This window comes from Pezoporus occidentalis, unplaced genomic scaffold (genome assembly GCF_034315485.1).
Source record: "Pezoporus occidentalis ecotype Australia unplaced genomic scaffold, CSIRO_AGI_Poc_V1 ctg10, whole genome shotgun sequence".
Classification (NCBI taxonomy): domain Eukaryota; kingdom Metazoa; phylum Chordata; class Aves; order Psittaciformes; family Psittacidae; genus Pezoporus; species Pezoporus occidentalis.
Window position 1 is genome coordinate 151706 of NW_026912779.1, and position 20698 is coordinate 172403.

The window sequence follows — 20698 nt, forward strand, 5'->3', positions numbered from 1 at the left end:
ACTACCACGGAGATTTGGAAACCCAAAAAGTGAGGCTTAACAGCAGATGGTATGAACAAGTTGTGTGGCTTTCAGACACCCATCCTGCGAGCAGCTCTGTCTGCAGAAATGAGTTTGGCTGCAACTTGCAGGACTGGGGCAACCAAGGTGATGAATTCCTTAAACTTTCAAAATTAAATACATACATAAATGAAGTGAAAGCTTTTCTAATTACTGCCTTGATCGAGAGCTTCTGCCAGCTTGCTCCTGAGCTACTTCAGGCTGACTGCTCAGCACTAAGCACTTTCCCCTTCTCACAGTGCCAGCTCCCTGCAGCATCTTCCTACATGAGCCAGGGCAAAGACAGGCAGGGCTCAGCTGTGGATCAGCAAACCCCACGTGGGAGCCCGCAGGCAGTGCAGCTCAGACCCCCAGGGCTCCTGACACCCATTTCCAGCACAACCAGAGGACAGAAAACCTCCCACTCCAAAGGCAGAGGTGAAAAGCAGCACAGGAGTGTGTCGCATCAAGTTGCAGCATCGCCTGAGACCTGATGTGTGTGGGGCAAGGAGAACTTCCCATTTCACACTTGCCATTCTCGGTACGGGAGCTGTGAGGCAGGCCTTTGAGCAGCTTCAGAGACGTGTCCACAAGGAAACCTCCTGCAATGGCTGTGTTTCTGCTGGGATTACGAAGCAGGGGTGGGGAGGTCCTCCAGCCAAGGGGAGAGTATGGGCAGATACATCGTCAGCATCACTGCCCGTGGGGCACACCAAGTCTGCAGCTGTCGGAGACAACAGCAGCAGGAAATGCGACTGCCCTGACTCTAGAGCAAGATCTTGTACCTCCAAAGGTGCCTCCCTGCCATGGATGAAGTTAGCTAGGAGAGAGCTGGGTCAAGGAGCCACAGAGCAGAGGGGTGGGAGAGGAGAAAGGGTCTAGACCTCTGGTGGAAATATGGGATCTAGACTGGTGGAAAGCTGGATGCTTGAGAGACAGCTATGGGGTGGATCCATGATCTGGTGAGAAAATCTGTCCAGAGAAAGCTTTTCTCTCAAGTCACAAGAAACGGGGGACGGATGAGGGAGGTCTGGGGTATAGATCAAATGGAAAGAAACCAGGAACATCTGAGTGCTTAGAAGGAACATCATCACACTAGCAAAAGCAAGCACTAAATGCTAGGAGATGAAGTAGTTAAGTCGCTTGCTTAATTCAAGTGAAGAGTGGTCCTAGGGATGAAGCCAGGGCTCATTATGACAGAGGCGTTTCGTGTGTCCCCTTGCAGAAGGTGGAACATGAGCTGGGACCTAAGAAGAAGAAGGGCTCGTCTGGATAAAGCAGCTGAATGTCCCCAAGGAGGGCTGGGCTGCACGGACACTGAGGTGGCCACTTAAACCAAAGTCAGCCCAGCATGAAAAACCTTGTGCAGTGCTGAGCTGGAGCAGCAGGAGCAGCAGCTGGAGCCAGAGGCAGCTGCCCTCTGAACAAAAAGCATGCCACAGGACACGATGCATTCAGGGGAAAAACAGGCCCGTGCCAGCTCTAATTGGCCTCTAAAACGACGAGTTATTCTTTTGTATTTAATCTCTGCGCTTTGTTTCCCCATCTTTAAAACATCCTTTCATCTCACTGAGGTTTGGGGGAAATTAATTAATTGTTCATCAACTGCTCAGATACAATAGAGATCGGCACAAGTTCAAGAGGAAATTAATAACTCTGCCTCTGGAAGAGGGTGTGATCAGAGCTGGGTAAATAAGGCAGAAGGACACACACTGAACAATGAAGAGAAACTAAATAATGAAAGCTGCTCATTAAGTGAGCCAAGTCCATTCTGTGCTCTGAGGGTGGCAGGGACCCTGTGGGGAAACCAGCATGGGAGCCTGTAATTAAAGACTCTATAATAATGTGAACACACCAGGGGGGCAAATTTAGGTTGCACAAGGAACCTTAATTCTGTTATTTTCTAACTTTTCAGCGTTTGACTTTCAACCTTAATAACGCTGTTTCAGTGCAGTTTTTAGCTGTGTAGTGTCATAAAGAGGTGTGGGCATCACACTTTCCTTCCCCAGTTCCAGCAACGGGATGTCTATTCTGATTTATTCTGAGAAGTGTGCACAAAAGAGCCATTAAAGGCTTAGAAAAATAATCAGTTTGAGTTGGTGTTCAAACAAATGCAATCCAGCTTTTGAGGGCTGTGGGTTTGTGTGCATGTAGCCAAATCCAGTATTTTCTTAAGCCAAAGAACAGCACATGCAACACAGCACACACATACTACAGCCTAATTTAAAAATCAAACCTGTACTGGACAGAGCTGGTCAGTGGTCTGCAATGCAACCTCTTCCCCAGTCAAAACCCCAACAAAAACAACCAACCAAACAAAGAAAACTCCAGCAAAAAAGCTTTTTCATGACACTGAACAGTTCTGCAACAATAAAGAACGCTTATGGCAAGGCTGCAGAAGAGCCCTGTGGGTCTGAGTGGTGGGCTTCCCAGCCCAGCAGCAATACAGCACCCCCAAGCACCCCGCAGTGCCCCAGAATCCCCTGACACAGGGACATTTCCTCCCCCGTGTCTGAGCTGAGCACCCCAGGAGGGAATGGAGCAGCCCTGGCACAGGGTTATGGTTTACTGAGCGCTGCTCCCACCCACCTCCCGGACTGCCGGTACCTCCAAGCAACCCAGCATCCAAAAGGGAACTGGCCGGCCGGTGGGATCCCAGCACGTGGCCACAGCTGTGGCTGCAGACTGCCCTCATCCACACATGAACACTCCTGCCAGAAACTGCTGCTGCTGCTGCACATGTTACAGGGAAGCAAGGGTGAGAATACCTGCACCCCGTCTGCAAATCCCCCTGTGGAAATGGGTGCTGTGATCATCTGCAAATTGTCCCTCCCTTCCAGAGGCCTCCTGTGTGACAAGCAGACAGAGGGGGAGCAGGGCACCAACCCTCCCTGTCCAGCCTGGCAATCTGCAGCAGCCACCTCCTGACAGCCACACTTTTACTGACAGGTTCTGATGAACACAAATTCCACATGAGCATCATTGGGTTTAAACTGCCACAGGCATGGGCTTAATTCTCTGCCTCTTTTCTCCCACCTGACAAACCCAAAAGCCTTCCAGCCTCAAACTGAGATGCCTGAACCTTGCTTTCCATGGCAGAAAACAGGTCTGTGTCCTGAGCAGCCTTGGCAGAACCTCACAAGACAGCAAAGCTTGGCTGTAAACCCCTGCTTGTTGACTCACTGGTCTTATCTGAAACCCAGCTGCTGACCCTGCAGGTCTGAGATCAAAAGAGAAAACCACAGAAAACTCTGCTCAGAGCAGCAGCAGACCCAGCGCCTTGGACCGATGGGCTGCCTCCAGGCTCACCTGTCCCAGTACAGGGCAACTCCAACCTGAGGGCCAGGGCCCCAGCAGAACTGGTATCCAAACACCAACTAAATTTAGCACCTATGTTAGTGCATCTATAGAGATATTATCGAAATAAAACCAAATTCCTATTAATGCTAACACAAAACAAGAAGAGGAATCACATCAGTAGAAGTGAATGACTTTTTGGTGAAGGATTGGGAGAGGGAAAGAATGAAAAGCACAAACCAAAATGAAGCTTTATCCAGAATATTGGAATTAATTAAATTTAGGTTTCTTACTTGCTCATTTAAATGATGATTCCATACAGTCATGTCAATCGTTCCACCTTTCACTCACTCTCCGTGGGTTAAACTTCAGTGAATAGACATTGAGTGACTTGACAGAACCACGTGCAAATCACCAGCAGAGTCAGGGAAAACAAAACTGGGACAAGTCAATTGAAATCTCAGTTCTTGGCTCAACAGACTCACAGATCAAGCTTAGGATGACTTACAGCAGTCAATCCCCACTCTGAACTTCTGAAAGCTACCACACCTGGAAGGCTGAAGGCATTTACAAGAGCATCTCAGCTGTGTTGTACTCCTCAGGAACAAACATCTCCCACCTGTAAATGGTCTCTCCAGAAGACTGACATTCTCCATCAACCCCTAAACCTTTGCAAGCCTTTTCCACTGAAAGCTGTGATTTGTAGCTACATTTTTAGCAGGTCTGAAGCATGCAATCAATACTGGAGGGAGTGAAAATCAAGAATCAGTTTCTCTGCCATGGTGCTAAACAGTTAATCATCTTCATTTGCTTGAAAAAAGCAACCTGAGCAAAATGTCCTACTCATTACAGGAGAACACCTCTGGGGAACACAGCTTCATGCCCTGAGAAAGCTGAGTGATTAAAAATTGGCCTGGATCAACCGGGCTTTCATAGTAAGAGTTACAGTAGAACCACTAGCACATTGAGCCTGTGTAGCTTTCAGCTGCACGTTCCCACAGAAATCAAGGGAGCTTAGGTGGTTAAAGAGTACGCTGGGGGCTTTTCCTGAAGCTTCCCCATAGTGAGAATGTTCACCTACCTTCATCCTGACAGAGCCCATTGCTCTTGCAAATCAAATTGGACTATGAACTTTCCCAGGAAAGCCCAATCTCTGCATGCTTTCTCATACTGACCAGATTATACAGGCCCCTTCTCTTAAGTCCTTCCAGAGCTAATTATCCTGCTGCCCTGTATCCATGATGTTATCCTGCTTCTCCTTGTTACAGGTAAGTCTGCACAATAACATTTCAAAGAACATCCTGTCAGACTGTAGGAATACTGGCCATGTTGGCAAGTGCTAAGGTGAATGCAGATTCAGATATTTAATTACACAGTCAATCACGTCTACAATTCAGACAGCAGCTTAGTTCTCACAGCTTAATTACTTTAATTTCAGATGAATAGCTTGTGTTGTCATAAGCAGTTTGACACTCTGGAAAACAGTCAGAAATTATACTAAGAACAGATAGCTTTACTGCTAGTAAGGAAAAAAGTTTTGGCATCCTTGGAAGTATTCAAAACCTGACTGGATGAGGCCCTGAGCAACCTGATCCAACTCTGAAATCAGCCCTGCTTTGATCTGGGGGGTCAGGGTGGTGAGGGCTTTGGATCAGAGACCTCCAGAGGTCCCTTCCCAAGTAAAGCATTCTGTGATTCTGGATATAATTCATGAGATAAACCACATCTTTCTCACCCAACTTCATAACTCACGCCAGTCACCAACAACACTGTGTCAGCTCAGCACGTATATCTGAAATGATCGTGCACAAAGGCAGTATTGTAGTGATGCTCCAGAAGTGTCATTTTTCTTCCAGAGGCATCTTGCATGGCTCACTGAAGTTCACTTTAACCAGCCAGAGGCACAGACATTGCCTGGCTCCTCTGGTCTAGAAGAACCAGATACAAATGTCACAATACGTTCTTCAATAGCTACCAACAGGAGGGGTTAAATAACCAACTTTTATTCCTTTGACCACCCACACATCTTGGGTAGCTCAAAATGCCTGAGCTGACATTTGCTGTTCTGCTTTTCATTTGGAAAACGCAAGAGGAATAGTGTAGGGCCTATTAAAAAGAACAAAGCCGGAGAAATGTGTGGCAAGGTTGTGAAGCAGGCAGCTGATTCACAGTACATCCGAGGCACGGGATGAAGCAAGAGCTGTCAGGAATTGTTAAATGCTCTTACCTGTCCTGCAAAAAGCCCACACACGCCAATAATACAGAGAATGTTGAACACAGCCGAGCCTACGATGGTTCCAACGCCTACGTCTCCTTTCGTGATAAAAACACCTGAAAAACAAGTTCAAGGCAAACTGCGTGAATGGGGAAGAGCAGTTTTCCATAAAATTTGCACAGAAAATTGCAGCCCTCACACCCCATTAACGATTCTAAAGGCACATACCAGTTCTGCCGCTTGTTCTCATGTTGAACAGGGCAGCTTGCAGAGAAAGGTACTAGGGTGAATAAAGGTGCCAGAACTTGCTTTCTGAGGGGACCTGGACAGATTGTCTAATGGAAACCAAATACCTTAGACATGTCCAAGTCACCAACCTCCTGGTCTTGTGATCCCACATTACGGAAGCACAGATCACACAAGACAGTAAGCTCCATGGGAGCAGCTGGTCGGACACAAATCTGCAGGAAGCTATCTCCCATACGACACTCCCTCAGTGGTATTCTGCTGTCCATCCCCCCTGGCTTCAATAGGCAAGCAGAAGTTTGAGCTGGAGCTGATTTAGAGCTGCCTGGCCACTAGCTACTTACACGTTGAATGTTGCCCCTCAGGATGAGTTATGGTGCTGTGTTTCAAGCTCCTTTCAGAACTGTTCTGTCAAATTTGGCTAAAATTGGCCAATGAGGTTAATGGTGGGGGATACCGACAGACGCATCATGGTGCTGCACAAAATTCTTTCCTTAAGAAGTCAGCCTAAAAATAACACTCCATCTCCCACTGGCTGTCAGGCTGCCTGAACTCACCACTTGCCTTTAAGGTGCCAGCATAGTTTAGATATTTTTTTCCACTTTATCCTTTCTCAGAAACATCTTCCACAGAAGCAGTCACTCGCCAGGGGACACTCCACAGTATCTGGTGGATTGCACAGCCAGATAATGATCAGACCATTAAGACTTCTCTAAGCTGTCTGATGGAAGCTGGCTCTATTTTCACTTTGCAATCGCACTATCCTTAACTGGAATACAAGCCCAACTTGATCCAGTTTAATTCCTACCTCTTAAGGCTTTGCGTGTAATCAGACCTCTCTGCAGAGTATGCAGCTTTGTGAGAATTAATTTGTGCTCTGCATCTGATAGCTGTGACTGAACTAGAATTATCTTCTAGAGAAACTAAGATGAGTAATTCTCCTCAGTGATGCAGTGCCTGCCTTAATCTCCCAATTGCTGCTTTGATGATCACCTGCCAACAGGTATGTGGGTGAGTAAAACTGCAAGAACACTCTTCCCTTACACCAGGTAGCATATATAAATACATACATAGAGCATCACTTTGTAACAGATGACTGCAGCCCCTTGTAGCTCAGGAGTTTCCCAGGTTTCACACACTTTAGGACTGCTGAATCCCATAACACTTCCCATAAGCAGACAGCTGCTTTGGTAGTGTGATGCTCTGATTAACTTGTTGCTGTGAGAAAGCATCCCAAACCCTCTCCTCCTCCCCACTCTGGGTTTCCAAGAGGGAAGCAGTGTTAGAAGACCAACCAGAGTGGAGATGAGAGAACACAAGGAGTTCACCTGGGTGCCAGCCCAGGAGGCTGGCAGTGCATCCTTTCATGCTGTGCCCTGGGATGGTGTGGCAGATAACACAGGACAAGGGACAGGAGGGGACAAGGCTGTATGTGCAGGTGGGTTGTGCTACAGAGGGGACATTAACACACAGTTACAATGACCTCCCTGCTGGCCCTGGTTTGACAGTCACATCAAACCATTTCCAAGGCAGCCCTGCTGTGGGATAATATCACCTTTTCAGAGCCACTTCATCTAGTGAGGATTCCCCGCAACTAATCCTATGTGTGCCCACGAGGGAAGGTCCAGGGATTATAAATTAATAGTACAGGCACTCAGCAATCTCATTTCAACTCCCCAAAACCAGGCACGGAGATGTGGAGGTTTCAAGAAGCAGCAGCATTTAGTTACCTATGACAGATGTAAACAACTCAGGAGCAGAGCTTCCTGCGGCCATAAAAGTTGCCCCAGCCACATCTTCGCTAAGATGCAAGCGCTGCAGAAAAACACATCAGAGACATTCATCACAAAACTGGGAGGCTGCAGGAATTCAACTAGAAACATAAAGAGTGGGAAACTGCCCGGGTGCAAAGTTTTACATTAACAGAGTTTAAGTAAAGGGAAAAAGTCATCACAGGAATTGGCTACTTAAGTGAGCACCTCCTGGTAGAGAGGGCAGGTTGTGGCAGTGATACCCTTTACAGAGGACAGAAAGAGCAACAACTCTGGACAACAGCCAGGCAGTTTCACCAGTCACGGCCCTTTGTCTCCTCCACGACCCCACCATACACACCTTGTTTCATTTATTTGGCCCTAAAGATTAGGGCTGGAGCTCAGGCTTGGTACACCCCCAGCTGCGTTCCCTGGTATCATTTCAGCCCTCGACATTTAATGTCTCCCCACCCCTTTACACTTGGATGGCCATTAAGGATGCTTACCTTCTACAGCCTTCCCCTCGCAGTGCCCAGGGGCTATATAAACCAGGGGGTTCTGGAAGGGAAAAGACCCACTACTCTATGAAATCGTCATCGGCACACACTGTTTCCAAAAATTTACTTGGTTAATTACTTCCTTTATGTTTTCTGCATTCCCACTGCTCCATCTGCACAAGCCACTGCTCAGCAAACACATCGAGGCTGTTACAGCCCACATGCTTTGCTGGCACCTTCCACAGTTTAATGAGTAGCTATAAAAAGCCATCCCCCACCACACAGCCATAAAGTGCTGAGCTGTTACTACACAGAGCTGTCTTGCTCACACGTGTGTGGCTGCTGTGGTATGAGCGAGGGAAGGCAGCTCAGGGTGGTGGGAGGTTTCCCTACCAAAACTGCTCCAGGCAGCACTCCAAGCCTGGCAGGATGGAGGAAGCCTCCCCCCTCCTTCCTCCCTCCGTACTGGTGCAACTTTTATTGTTACCAAAGCACATTTGCACAGAGACAAGATTGCAGAAATCTTCCCACCAACCTTATCTGGACTGAAAATCCCCTAAAGGATGTTCTGGGCCCGTAAGAGAATGTAACTGTATCCACTGACTGTACATGTATATCAGAAAACCTGCATTTTCCTTTTTCCCTTGTTATGGGAACAAGGGACAAGGAAAAGAGGTGCCCTCAGCAGGAGTGCTTTTCAAGCAGGAGACCACAGCATCGGTGCACTACTATAAAAGTTTGTGGAACTTGATTAAATGGAAATCATTTTATCGAAAATGATTTTATATAGAATTAAAGCTACTGTAGAAGTTAGGACGACAAGTAGATCCCCAGCCAGTTTCTTCTGCAGGATTCTCTATGCAAACGTAGACACAATCATCCTACAACAGCTGGTCTGCAACTCGATGGTGTCTTCTGAAAGACAAGACTATCAGCCAAGGAAACCAGCTGATGCGCCATCCCTGGAGACATCCCAGGCCAGGCTGGATGTGGTTCTGGGCAATCTGATCTAGTTGATGGTGTCCTTGCGCACTGCAGGGGGGTTGGAACTGGATGAACTTTAAGGTCCCTTCCAACCGAAATTATTCTGTGATTCTATGACTACCTGTGGGGATGGGTTAATTTAAACCTATAGTAGGTTCTCTCGAGGACAGGTCCTAGATAATTTACTGCAATGCAGATGATGATTAAGTTAATACGGTAGAGAAGGAAATGCGGCACGCTATGCGGGAGGCAGATATCGTCTCTGCTATTTGCAGAGAAATGTTTCCAGTTGATGTATGACGTTATCTGTGGCATGTAAACACTCTGCTACACCAATAACAGAGAGTGGCTGGGCACAGGAAAGTACAAGTTAGCTTAGAAAATAACTGAAAATCAGGAATTCATGTAAGCACATCTGAACTAAGGCAGAGTGTGACTGTCTACCATAGCAAGTGTTCTGGAGGAAATCCTCATCTCAGTACACACCTGGGAGTGCAAATGCCTTGTTGGTTCAACTCAAGAACCACTTTCCAAACTAGGAGAAGCTAAGCCAGAAAAAGGGTGTTTAGTTTTGAGTTAGTGCATCTAAACTACAATCCACTGTAGAACTGCTGTTCGTTGATCTCCAAGAGCACAAAAGCCTTCAGGCAAGAGGTCCAGTTTCTTTTGTGCTGGATATGACTGGTGGTGGTGGGATTGCTGGTGGTAGATCTTAGGTGTGCAGCAAGTCACTACCATCTACGGTTGATGGCAAGGTAAGCTGCGATCATAGGTACTGCCATAGCCAGTACAACCTCTTGGATGTGATTCCTGCAAAGGGCTCTCTCCCCTCTCCCTCCCTCTCCACTATTTTTTGTGAGTTAACAAACAAGTGAACACCCCTGAAAACATCCCAGGCCTTATCAGGTGACGGAGGAGGACTCAGATGGTAGCATCTGTGGCTATCGGGCAGTGATAAAACCTTCCCTTCGCTAGAAAATCAGGCAAGAGTTCATACGCCCAATGGCTGCAGAGGCCTTTGTGAAGTGACCCGAGCCTTTTCCTGTGCACTCTTGAGTGCTAATACCAAGGACAAACCATGAAAAACCATGAAAAGAAAGGCAAGCCATTCTGGACTGATAAAATCACATGGAGTTGGAGCAGGAAATAGGAATGTGTATTTCTTTTGCATCATGTAATTACAAAAATGCTTAAAATACACAGATAAAGGGACTCAAATGCCCCAAATGGTCACCTAGGGGCTGAGAAAAACCTCTTTCTTGAGAGAATCAAGGAGCAACATCAACAGTAAAATTCTGATCCATTTATATGACCCATACGGATAATCTCTAATGACACAGTATCTTGCTTCTTGACAGGAACTTCTTAATACAAGTATGCTCAACTGTTCTTCTATTGCTAAGTTTTCTCTTTTACATCAGGGACCTTAGTGACACGACAAGGGGCGATGAGTTCAAATTTAAACAGGGGAAGTTCAGGTTGGATATAGGACCCTAAGGTCACTCAGAGAGCCCAAGACAGAGCTGTAACAGGAGCCAATGCTCCACAGACCCATCTGCTCCCAGTTTGAGAGTAAAGAATTTCTTCCTAAATCCAACCTGAACTTCCCCTGTTTAAGTTTGAACCTTGATGAAGAGTCCCTCTCCAGCATCCCTGTAGCCCCCTTCAGACACTGGAAGCTGCTATGAGGTCTCCATGCAGCCTTCTCTTCTCCAGGCTGAACAGCCCCAATGTTCTCAGCCTGTCTCCATACAGGAGGTGCTCCAGCCCCTGCTCATCCTCGTGGCCTCCTCTGCACTTGCTCCAACAGCTCCATGTCCCTCTTGACTGATGTATCCCCCCAATTCCACAGGGCCAGGACCCACATGAGGGCAGGACTCAGCTCTCAGGCAGCCAGCTGAGAGCCTGGCATCTCCCCCTTCCTGGGTGTGTTTTTGGTTTGGTTTTAAATACCAACACTTGTAAACTCTCCTGTGCATTTTTTGCTTTCCCAGTCTGACCCTTGGGAGTCTCTAAGTTCCAAGTTAATGGTACATGAAACTCAGAAACACCCCGTGGATCAGTATTTCCATGCAGAAGTCAAGAAATAAAAGGTTGTCATCTCTCAAATCCCAGGAGAACTGTGACATGCTCAAAGCTGTAACTGAACCAAAGTGCTGTTCCCCAGATGATGCACAAATGACAACCCAGCTCTCTCACAGTCTCTGCTGCCTGGATCCTACCTCAGGGGCAGGGTTTCTCAGCTGGAGAGGCAGGAGCACACCAGCAGCAAGCCACAGGGCACAGGACAAGCTCCCATGCTGCAGGTAGCACTTCTGGGAGCCCACCACATGGGGCTCAGCCTGGGAATCGCTGCTCCAAAGAACGTGTTTCTCACTATGTTACAAATCGCTCCCATTTTAAAGCAGTGCTATGATGCAGATACTGGAATTACTATTTCAGAGCCACTGCTACCTTTTGAGAGAGAGTCTCAGCCGAGTTTACCCACCAGCAGACTCCTCGCCCATCTCCTGTGAGCAAGAACATGAAGCTGAGCCAGCGCACACACAATGTGCTGAGCAACTAAACAAGAACCGGGGAATGCACTAGGACAACAGTAAATACACCATCATCACGTTCTGAAGCTCTTGACAAGAGCTGCTCCCTCAGGTTAAGTAACTGCTACGATCTTCTAATACTTACCTCGCAAATCTTTTCCAACGAAGGGACAAAGAAATCATCGCAGACTATTGCCAAAGCATAAAACATATACACGGCCTGCAAAAGAGAAGAGAAAACCTTGAGTGTGGAGGTTGTGAAGCAGAAGCGGACTGCAGCACCACAACTCCTCCTGCCTTGTGGTGGTGCATGCTTTAACAGAACAATAAAATGGCCTTGCAAGAAGAATCCATGGGGGACTCTGGGATTTAATAGGAAGATCATGAAGTATTTATCCAAAAGTTCCTGCAAGCTATCAAAAGCTGCCAACATTTTATCACCATCATCATAAGGAATTCTTTTTTTGTTTTAATTCTCTGGATATTGCTAAGCCACACTTAAATATTTTTGCCTCCCTTTTCCCCCTGTTGCACAGAACAAGGGTTGTTTTATGACTGCATTATGTGAAAATCCAAACCCTCGAGGAGGAGTAGTTTTTGAAAAGCTACAGCTTTGAAAAAGGGGAAAGGAGCTTGTTTTCTGCAGCTGAAGTGCCCTGCCATGTCATCTGGGATCCCAGTGATAACTCTTGCTAAGCACCACACAGGAACAACTTCCAAACGACTGAAAGCCAAGGGGGACACAAGACTTGAAAGGACACTTGGCGAATCAACTCTTCCATTTCATGCAAGAAACATTTAATCTGTATTTCTGTATTATTAAACAGAAAGGCACTTCCGTATTTTCAAACAGAAGATGCTAAGGCCTGATGTCTGTCCCAACAGGCAAACGGCACAGCATGGATTACATCCATGCAGCTGAACTCTTGTCTTTCCTAGGGACTGGTCCACACTATCCAGGGGGAAGAATCTCTATCCCCTGCCTTGATGCACGCCCTGACACCAGATAGGAAAACGCTCATTGGCACAGGGGAAAAGCAAGTCAGCTCCCTGACAGAGCACACACCATAGCCAGGCTGGTGCCCGTGTCCCTGCCCGCTCTAGTTTACTGGTGTAGACATATCATCCCTTGCATCACTCCCCAGCATCAGGTATGCAGTACCTACTAGAGCTGGCTTCCCCATAAGAACTAGAAAACAGCCTGTCTGAATGTGCTGCCAAAAAGCTGCCACAGAGAGCCTATGTTACCACCTTGGGTCCAAATCCCAGCAGGATCAGCAACGGTTTACTCATTGCTACATACTTGTGAAAGCATGCATGCATGCAGAGGAGAGATCCCTAAGTCTGGGGCATGCAAAGAGAAGTGAGGCTCAGGACATCAACCTGTAATACTGGGCTGCGGCAGCTGAGCACAAGCCAGCCTTGTCCAAAAAGAGTGGCTCTGGAAGGCTGCCCATGGTGCATGGATCACGTAAACCACCTTGCTCTGGAAACATGCATCTCCATAATATTTTGCTAGGTTTGCAGTGCTTTGGTTGTGTCTATTTAGTTGTTTGTTTTAAAGATAGAGCTCCTCACCTGTAGAGTTACCTGTACTGTGCCTGAAGGCAAACAGCCCAAGGAAGAAGTCATTCCGCAGGAAAGCACGCATCAACCCCATTCGTTTTCACAGTGTCACTCACAGGTGTTACGTTATTCATCTTTCCACTCTCAAAGTGAGACAAAACTACTTTAAAGATCAATGTAACATGTGCCATGTACCACTACAGAACTGTTTTTACAAGTAGTGCAGCTCAAGTTAGTAACTAGAGTGAAGCCCTGGGAACTAGAGCAGCCCTACGGAGAAGGACCTGGGGGTGCTGGTCGATGAGAAAATGAACATGAGCCGGCTTCAGTGTGCGCTCGCAGCCCAGAAAGCAACCGTATCCTGGGCTGCATTAAAAGGAGCGTGACCAGCAGGTCCAAGGAGGTGATCCTGCCCCTCTGCTCTGCTCTTGTGAGACCTCACCTGGAGCATTGTGTGCAGTTCTGGTGTCCTCAACATAAAAAGGACATGGAACTGTTGGAACAAGTCCAGAGGAGGCCACGAGGATGATCAGGGGCTGGAGCACCTCCTGTATGAAGACAGGCTGAGGAAGTTGGGGCTGCTCAGCCTGGAGAAGAGAAGGCTGCGTGGAGACCTCACAGCAGCCTTCCAGTATCTGAAGGGGGGCTATGGGGATGCTGGAGAGGAACTCTTCATTAGAGACTGTAGTGACAGGACAAAGGGTGATGGGTTAAAACTGAAACAGGCAAAGTTTAGGTTGGATATAAGGAGGAAATTCTTTCCTGTTAGGGTGCTGAGGCACTGGAATGGGTTGCCCAGGGAGGTTGTGAATACTCCATCCCTGGCAGTGTTCAAGGCCAGGTTGGACGAGGCCTTGGGTGATATGATTTAGTGTAAGGTGTCCCTGCCCACGGCAGGGGGGTTGGAACTGGATGATCTTAAGGTCCTTTCCAACCCTAACAATTCTATGATTCTATGAAGTGGCCAATATTTGTAGAAAATCAGTGCCATGATCCTACAGAAGCACAGTTACTGCCCCATCAGCAGCAGAGTCTCCTGTGTTGCTTGTCTCTGTGGTTTACCGCTGAAGCTCAGCTGATGGGAGGAGACCAAGAGTATTTTTTTCCTGGCAGGAAAGCAGCAATTAAAATGACCTCTGGGGTCCTGTTCTTGCTTTAACTTTCAGCAACAAGTTTACATCCCCCAAGTCTCCCAGACTCACAGAAGGCAGTGATTTCTGTGACAATCTCAGCTGTGAAAGCTTTTCAAGCTCAAAAATCATTCAAGCATATTCTTTTTCAGGATTAGAGATAGGAATTTATCACAATAGATGATTGTGACACCATCTTGAAGACTTGGTGCTAGCTTGCCACTTAGGACACTTTTTGTGCTCCTCTATCACTACTCATAAACATGAATAAATATAATTTACACTTTATGAAACTCTTACATTGCAAAATGGCACAGAGGATCACAAACGTCAGCACAATTCCAGGTCTACAGCTCTGCTGGGTGCAGCAAAGACCTTGATCTTGTAAAGGCAGCACTACCTGCTGACGTGGTACCAACAGTAACTGTATGAACCGAGACAAAGGAAGCAAATGGCTCACAGACATAGCGCATCGCAGGAGGAAGGATCAGAAACAACCCCAGAGAGTTATGTGGCCAAATCCCACTGAATACAGTGGATAGTGGGTGCCCAACTTCAACCTGGATTTTTTGATCTGCTAATCCTATTAATCTGCAGTGGGTTATGCCATCATTTTCCTTCCCCAAATACACAGTAATGCCTTTCAAGAACACTAATCTGTGCATCATCATCCCAATACATCAAGGGCATCTTCTACATTAGACATAATCTACAGTCACAGAGCACAGGGCATCATACGGCTGCTTGGGCTTCCTGCAATCTGCTGCTGTTGTGGCAGACGAGCCCTCCTGAAGCGCGGCAAGGCCCAATGAGGGTGGCGAGGAGACAACCACCCAAAAAAAGCACATGCTCAGAAGCCAAACCAGGTCACTTCAGCACCTGCTTCCACTCGTGACGCGGGCACGGTCTTTGTCTCCTCTGTGCTCTCCCTGTTTTCTCAGATCACGCAGTTTCTGCACCACATGCAGCACTCACCAGAAACATCCCCAGTCTGGGTGGACATCCCGTCCATCAGTTTTAGCTTAGGAAAATCCTTCTGAGAGCTTTTACATGATCATCCAAATATGTGAGGGGTGGGTCTGCATTGTCTCCACGAAAAACAAGAATGGCAAGACACATCCAGGTCCCGGCACCCACAGGCAGCGACTAAAACTGCTTCTTTGTTCTGATTTTTACAGGGCACCACCACAGCCCAAAAAGGTGACAAGGGAATTTTCTTTTGTCCTCCCAAGATCATGTTTGAGAGAAAAGGCCGAAGGGGACTGGAAGGAGTAAGGAGTGGAAAAGCGAATGTGAAGAGGCTGCTGTCACACTGTCTCTAACCCTCCTGGAGGCAGCGGGGAAGGACACACTGCTGCATCTGCTGAAGGTGCTGAGCCAAAGCCTGCTGCAGGCAGCAAGATCACGGTGGGCCACTTCAGCAAGTGTTAACACCAGGCTGGCACAACAGAGCAGGCTGGACTTATGTGCTTATGAGCTGACTTATGTGCTGGATATTTATTTTCAATGACCTCATTGTTGCCACAAATCTGGTTTTGGCCATGAGTCTCCCCCAGTTTTATTTAACTGGCTTGAGTGCAATACCATATAAAGTGTCAAAATCTAAGGAGTATCTGGCCAGAAACCAGCTTGGTTCACAAGCTAGAACACTGGCAACTCCCCTGGCAAGTGAACACCTGAGGACAATAACTGTTACTTCCTTGAATATTGTTTGGGGGTTTTTGGTGGGGCTTCCTTCATTTAAAACAAACAAAACCAGATGAGGTTTAGAGTCTGGGCCAGCAGGAACACAACCAGGAAATGCAGTTTTATGTCAAGTCAGACTTGCAAAGTTGAAGCCCAGTGCAGGCTGGTTTATGTGGAAAGAAAGAAGACAGCCAGTGTCCCTTCCAACCCAAGCTGTTCTATGATTGATCAGGGCAAGCAGGTCTCTTGTGTATGTCAGATGTTGAGAATGGGCACAGCATGGGTCCAACATTCTGACTAGGTGGTACCTGATTCCAACTAAGTTAATGTGAGAATCCAGCAGAGTCCTGCTTCTCCTCCTTTGGCACACGCCGGTCTGTCCTCGCAGGACCACAGGAACAGCAGGTTTAGCACATTTCAGCAGCACACATGAAACACCCACCGGGGATGCAGGCAACAGCTGGGGAATGCGGGTGTGCTATGGGCAGAGCTGGGGATGTGTGTAACCACAACAGGGGACAACGCCGTGGACCAAACACAAACCACAAGTCACAGCCCCAGAATCATTTAGTTGTGTTTGGCTCGAAGTGAAGGTATAGATTTCTTTACAGAGGCAACCCACTGAAAATACACTCTTTTTCCCCAGAAAGACATTAAAAAATTACATAATGGCCATGAACAAAAGGATTACAAATCCCAGATTAAGTATTACATTAGGATTGATTTTAAAATTATGGTTCTAACAAGCATCAGAGAAGTAACTGTAATCTCTGCATGAAAGGATTAAGCATCTCAGTCGAAATACATGTTCTGTTGCACAGAACATAAATGGTAATTTTTCGTGTTTGTCCAGTGGTTCTTTGAGTTTCCTGTGCCAATCTTCATCCTCAGATTAAAACTTGCTTTACTGAGCGAAAGCAAGAAGCTTTTCACAAGAAAGCTTGCAGGAGCCAGCAATTGCCACAGCCTTGCCTTCTTCCCAAGAGAGCTGGGAAAGGAAGAGGTGACCGTTCCTGGCTGCTCTCACCACAGAGGCACACAAGCCAAGGGGCGACACCAACACCACTGTAACCACGCATGGGGCTTTCCAACTGCATTACAAAAACACGTACACCTCCATTACTGAAAAGAAATAAAAAACCCCGAACAACCCAACAAGGAACCCACAGAGTCCAAATACACGGGGAGCAGCAGGCTATGCGCTCAGTAGCAAGCTGTCTGTACAGCGCAGCATCACTAAAGCAAACACTGGAAAAGCATCACCCTAATGAGACAGCTCTGTGCAGCAGAAATGAGATGTGGCTGGTCCGTGACTTGGTGCAGTAACAAAGGCAAGATGCATCCAGAACAACCTGCATTTCCCGAGGGGCTCGCACAAGGGAGGCAGGTGCTCCTCTGGAGCACCCTGTTCCCATGGCTACACAGGGTGATGGCAAATGAGGCGCATGAGGGATCACTGAGAGAGGGATCGCAACATACAGACCCTGCTCCTTCACCTGGCTCCGTATGCGCTGCCTAGCTCTGCCCAGGGAGGAGCTCGACCTCAGCCGCGTCCTGGACACCACACTGTGGTTTTGCCTGAAGAAAGCTGGGAAAATAGGAACCAACGCTATACTGTCAAGGACTGCGATAACAGAGCAGTGACGCGGCAGGGAGGAAGGCCTGCCCATCCACCGGGCTCTCCCAGGGAGACACACAGGATTCCCAAACCCTCCTTTGATGTCAGCAAAAACCTTACAGATCACTCAGCAGAGCAATTGCCCTCCCGTGCCTCGTGGAGGTGACGGAGCCCATCTTCCAGTGCCCGTGGGCACAGCAGGGCTGGGGGTCTGCACAGGTGCCAGGAACACATCTGCTGGGAGCCGTGAAGTGGGACGAGAACCCCGGGACAACCGTGCTCTGAACAACGTCAAGCTGCAAAGGGAAGCTCTCGGGGGGTGGGGAGCTGCCGGGTCACAGGCTGTACTCTGGAGCCCTCAGCAATGAACAGCACCAGACTCTCAAACCCCAGACCCAGGCTCCCTCCAACCTGAACATCCCAAACCAGCAGCCTGGTGGGCTGCTACTGCCCACAGCAGCGTGCCCTCATCGCAGAGAGGACACAGAAATGATTAACAGCCGTGAAGCAATCAGTTGATTAGCTCCAAAGAAGTATCCAGGGGGAAATGAAACGCTGCGGCTCCAAACCTATCATATGTTTTACCAGTCAGCTTCTCCTTTAAACTGAACTATTTTCAGCTCAAACCTAAAACTATTACTAAACTGCTTCTGCCCAGTTTTTCCTAGATTTTGAAGTGTTTAGGGATTTACTCTTATTTTCATGAAGCATCACATGATGTTAAGCAATTCTGCACTGCTCCACCATGGGATCTGCTGGGGTCCTTGTGTTTTCACTTTATTAAACAATAAGAAGATGCCTTGGGAATCCCCTGAGAGGTCACCTACTGCATATCTCCAAGGCCCCAGTTTATAGCATTTGCCCCCTATCAGAAATAAACACAGGAGTATAGGTAAAGGGGGAGAGGAGAAAGAACCAGTTTTTACTGAAATGAATAAACACAGTTGAAGAGGAGGTCAATAAACAAGAGAAGCATGATGATGACCTGCTAATCATTACCCCATTGTTCTCCCTGCCACTACAAAGCCCCTTTTACAATCCAGCTTCTTCAAACCCAAGAATAAATGTTGCTGCAGAGAATGCAGCAGGCGAACACCTGTATCCTCCCCCCAAAGTGCATCTGTGTGCTCTGATTCGATCACACGTTTGGTAACTGCATTGCTGGAAGGTAAAAAACACAACTAGAGGTTTATCACCCCAGTGACAACTGCTTTCAAGCCAGGCTAAAGAGGCAGGCTGCTAAACAATGACTGTTGTCTGTTTTCTCCAAGTATCTGGGTTTTCTTTGACAATGGGTTACAGTTTGCTACAGCAAAGGCAAAGGATTTGTCATTGCTGCTTCTGGTTCCCACTCCAGCCAAGGGGCTGTACCAGGGCCACAGATAGTGATGCTTGGGGGAGCTTTCCTTGGGATTCACAGAGCTGACAGCTCAGGACAGAGAGACTGGGAAACTTCTCAGCTGATGCCAGCAGCCTTGGACCTGTGCACCTTGTGACAGCTTCCAACAGCCGAGGGGTTGTCCCCAAGTGCCACAGTGCTGGAAAGGGTGAATCCAGATGGGTCCTGCACCCTGGGGACTGGAGCACGGTCAGTAAAGATTCTTAATCAATAAAACTGCCATGGAGAATGGCGGAGCACCGATGGACCAAGGAGTCCATCTTGCTGCTTCCTAGAGGGGAAGAAATCAGAGGTAGGTTTCTGCTGGGACAGCAGATGCTTACATCTAGTTCTCACTAAAACCAGATTTTTCTTTTTACTCTTAAGAAGACATTTCATCTTGAAGCTTCAGTCCTCCAAACCCCATTTTGAGATGTGTCAAAAGTATCCTCAGCTTATTCAGAACTGAAAGAAAGCCCGTAGAAGCTACCTTGAGAGCAATTAAGAAGCCCAATCTACTTTAAAGTAGACTGGAAAATAACCCAAATCCCATTTTATGTAGGCAACTGCATGAGAATATTAGTTGCTACTAATAAGAAATTACTGCCCAGGTCTTGTCTCTTTTAAATACCCTGAAAAAACACATTCAGAGGTGTGGATCACGCAGAGCTTAAGAGGGATTTTAGCAGCTCATTTCTAATGGTCTCATTGTAAACTTATCCCTCTAAGTCAAGACATTTTTAAAACGATTTTTGCATTAAAATGTAAGAAACGTGTGATTACAAGGTAGCAACGTGCTGCTATAATCACCCTCTTTTGCCTGGAGTGGCTGCACAGGGGCCTGCTAGCTGCTTTTCAAGCAGAGAGATGTATTTAACTGCGCACAGTTAATTCCATCCTTAACTCTCCTGACACTTCTTCATATTAGCTGTGGTACAGTTACACAGGCGCGAACAGGCTACCAGCATTCGTCAAGATTACATGATGGTCACACACTTTCTGTAGGGATGAAGAGCAGTTCACAGAGCTTCTCAAGCTAACCGATGACCAACAGCGACCTTTTCCTGCCGAAACACAAAAGCTGCTGGAGGCAGAGAGCACTGACAGGCAGGAAAAGAAGCGATCAGCACTCGGGATGCAAACAGGCACCAGACGAGATGCACGTCAAGGCAGGTGTGATCCCCTGCTCAGATCTCTGAAGGTCTCTCCACCTGCAGAGAGGCTCTGGGTGATGCGCTGCTGCATGACGCTCCCGGAGAGAGTAAGGGTCTAGATGAATTTTGGGGAATATTCTTCTGAGTGCTGAAAGATCCAGCTTGGGCCCAGTGCTCCCTTTCCAAAACATCTCCACACTCAATGTTCCCATGGAAACTCGGGAGTCTTCAGCTTGCCAGACACAGTCAACTGCGATGTTACTCAACAAACTGTTGCAGCCGTTTAGCCAAAATGAAATCATAACACAGAGCACTAGCAATGCAACATGCAATACCCTCATTTATACTTAAACCATGAATCATTGCACACCGCTAATGGTAACTGCTCATTTAAGCTGACTGAAAGTTATTAAATGCTTTTAAACATTCAATAGAAGCAGGTATTTTCCTGCCTGCGTAAGAAAGCCTCTTCCCCCTCCCAGGCACCAACCTGGCAGTTCTTCAATGAAGACAATGTTAATAAAGAACTGTCTTCATCTGCCTAACAAAGGTCAATGAATGGATTTGGAGAGACAGTGCTTCCTGCTGCAAGAGTACTGC

General features: G+C 47.4%; 1 protein-coding gene across 7 annotated transcripts in view; it reads right to left on the bottom strand.

The window, feature by feature from the left end:
* The window catches only part of SLC24A3 (solute carrier family 24 member 3), a 179872-nt gene that overhangs the window by 65674 nt on the left and 93500 nt on the right, over window positions 1-20698 (bottom strand). For all 7 annotated transcript variants that reach the window (XM_062608158.1, XM_062608166.1, XM_062608148.1 and 4 more), the window contains exons 4-6: window positions 11712-11786; window positions 7528-7612; window positions 5564-5667 (exon numbers count right to left, since the gene is read on the bottom strand). In XM_062608158.1, coding sequence (XP_062464142.1) covers window positions 5564-5667; window positions 7528-7612; window positions 11712-11786 — 264 coding nt within the window. The remainder of the gene's footprint in view (window positions 1-5563; window positions 5668-7527; window positions 7613-11711; window positions 11787-20698) is intronic.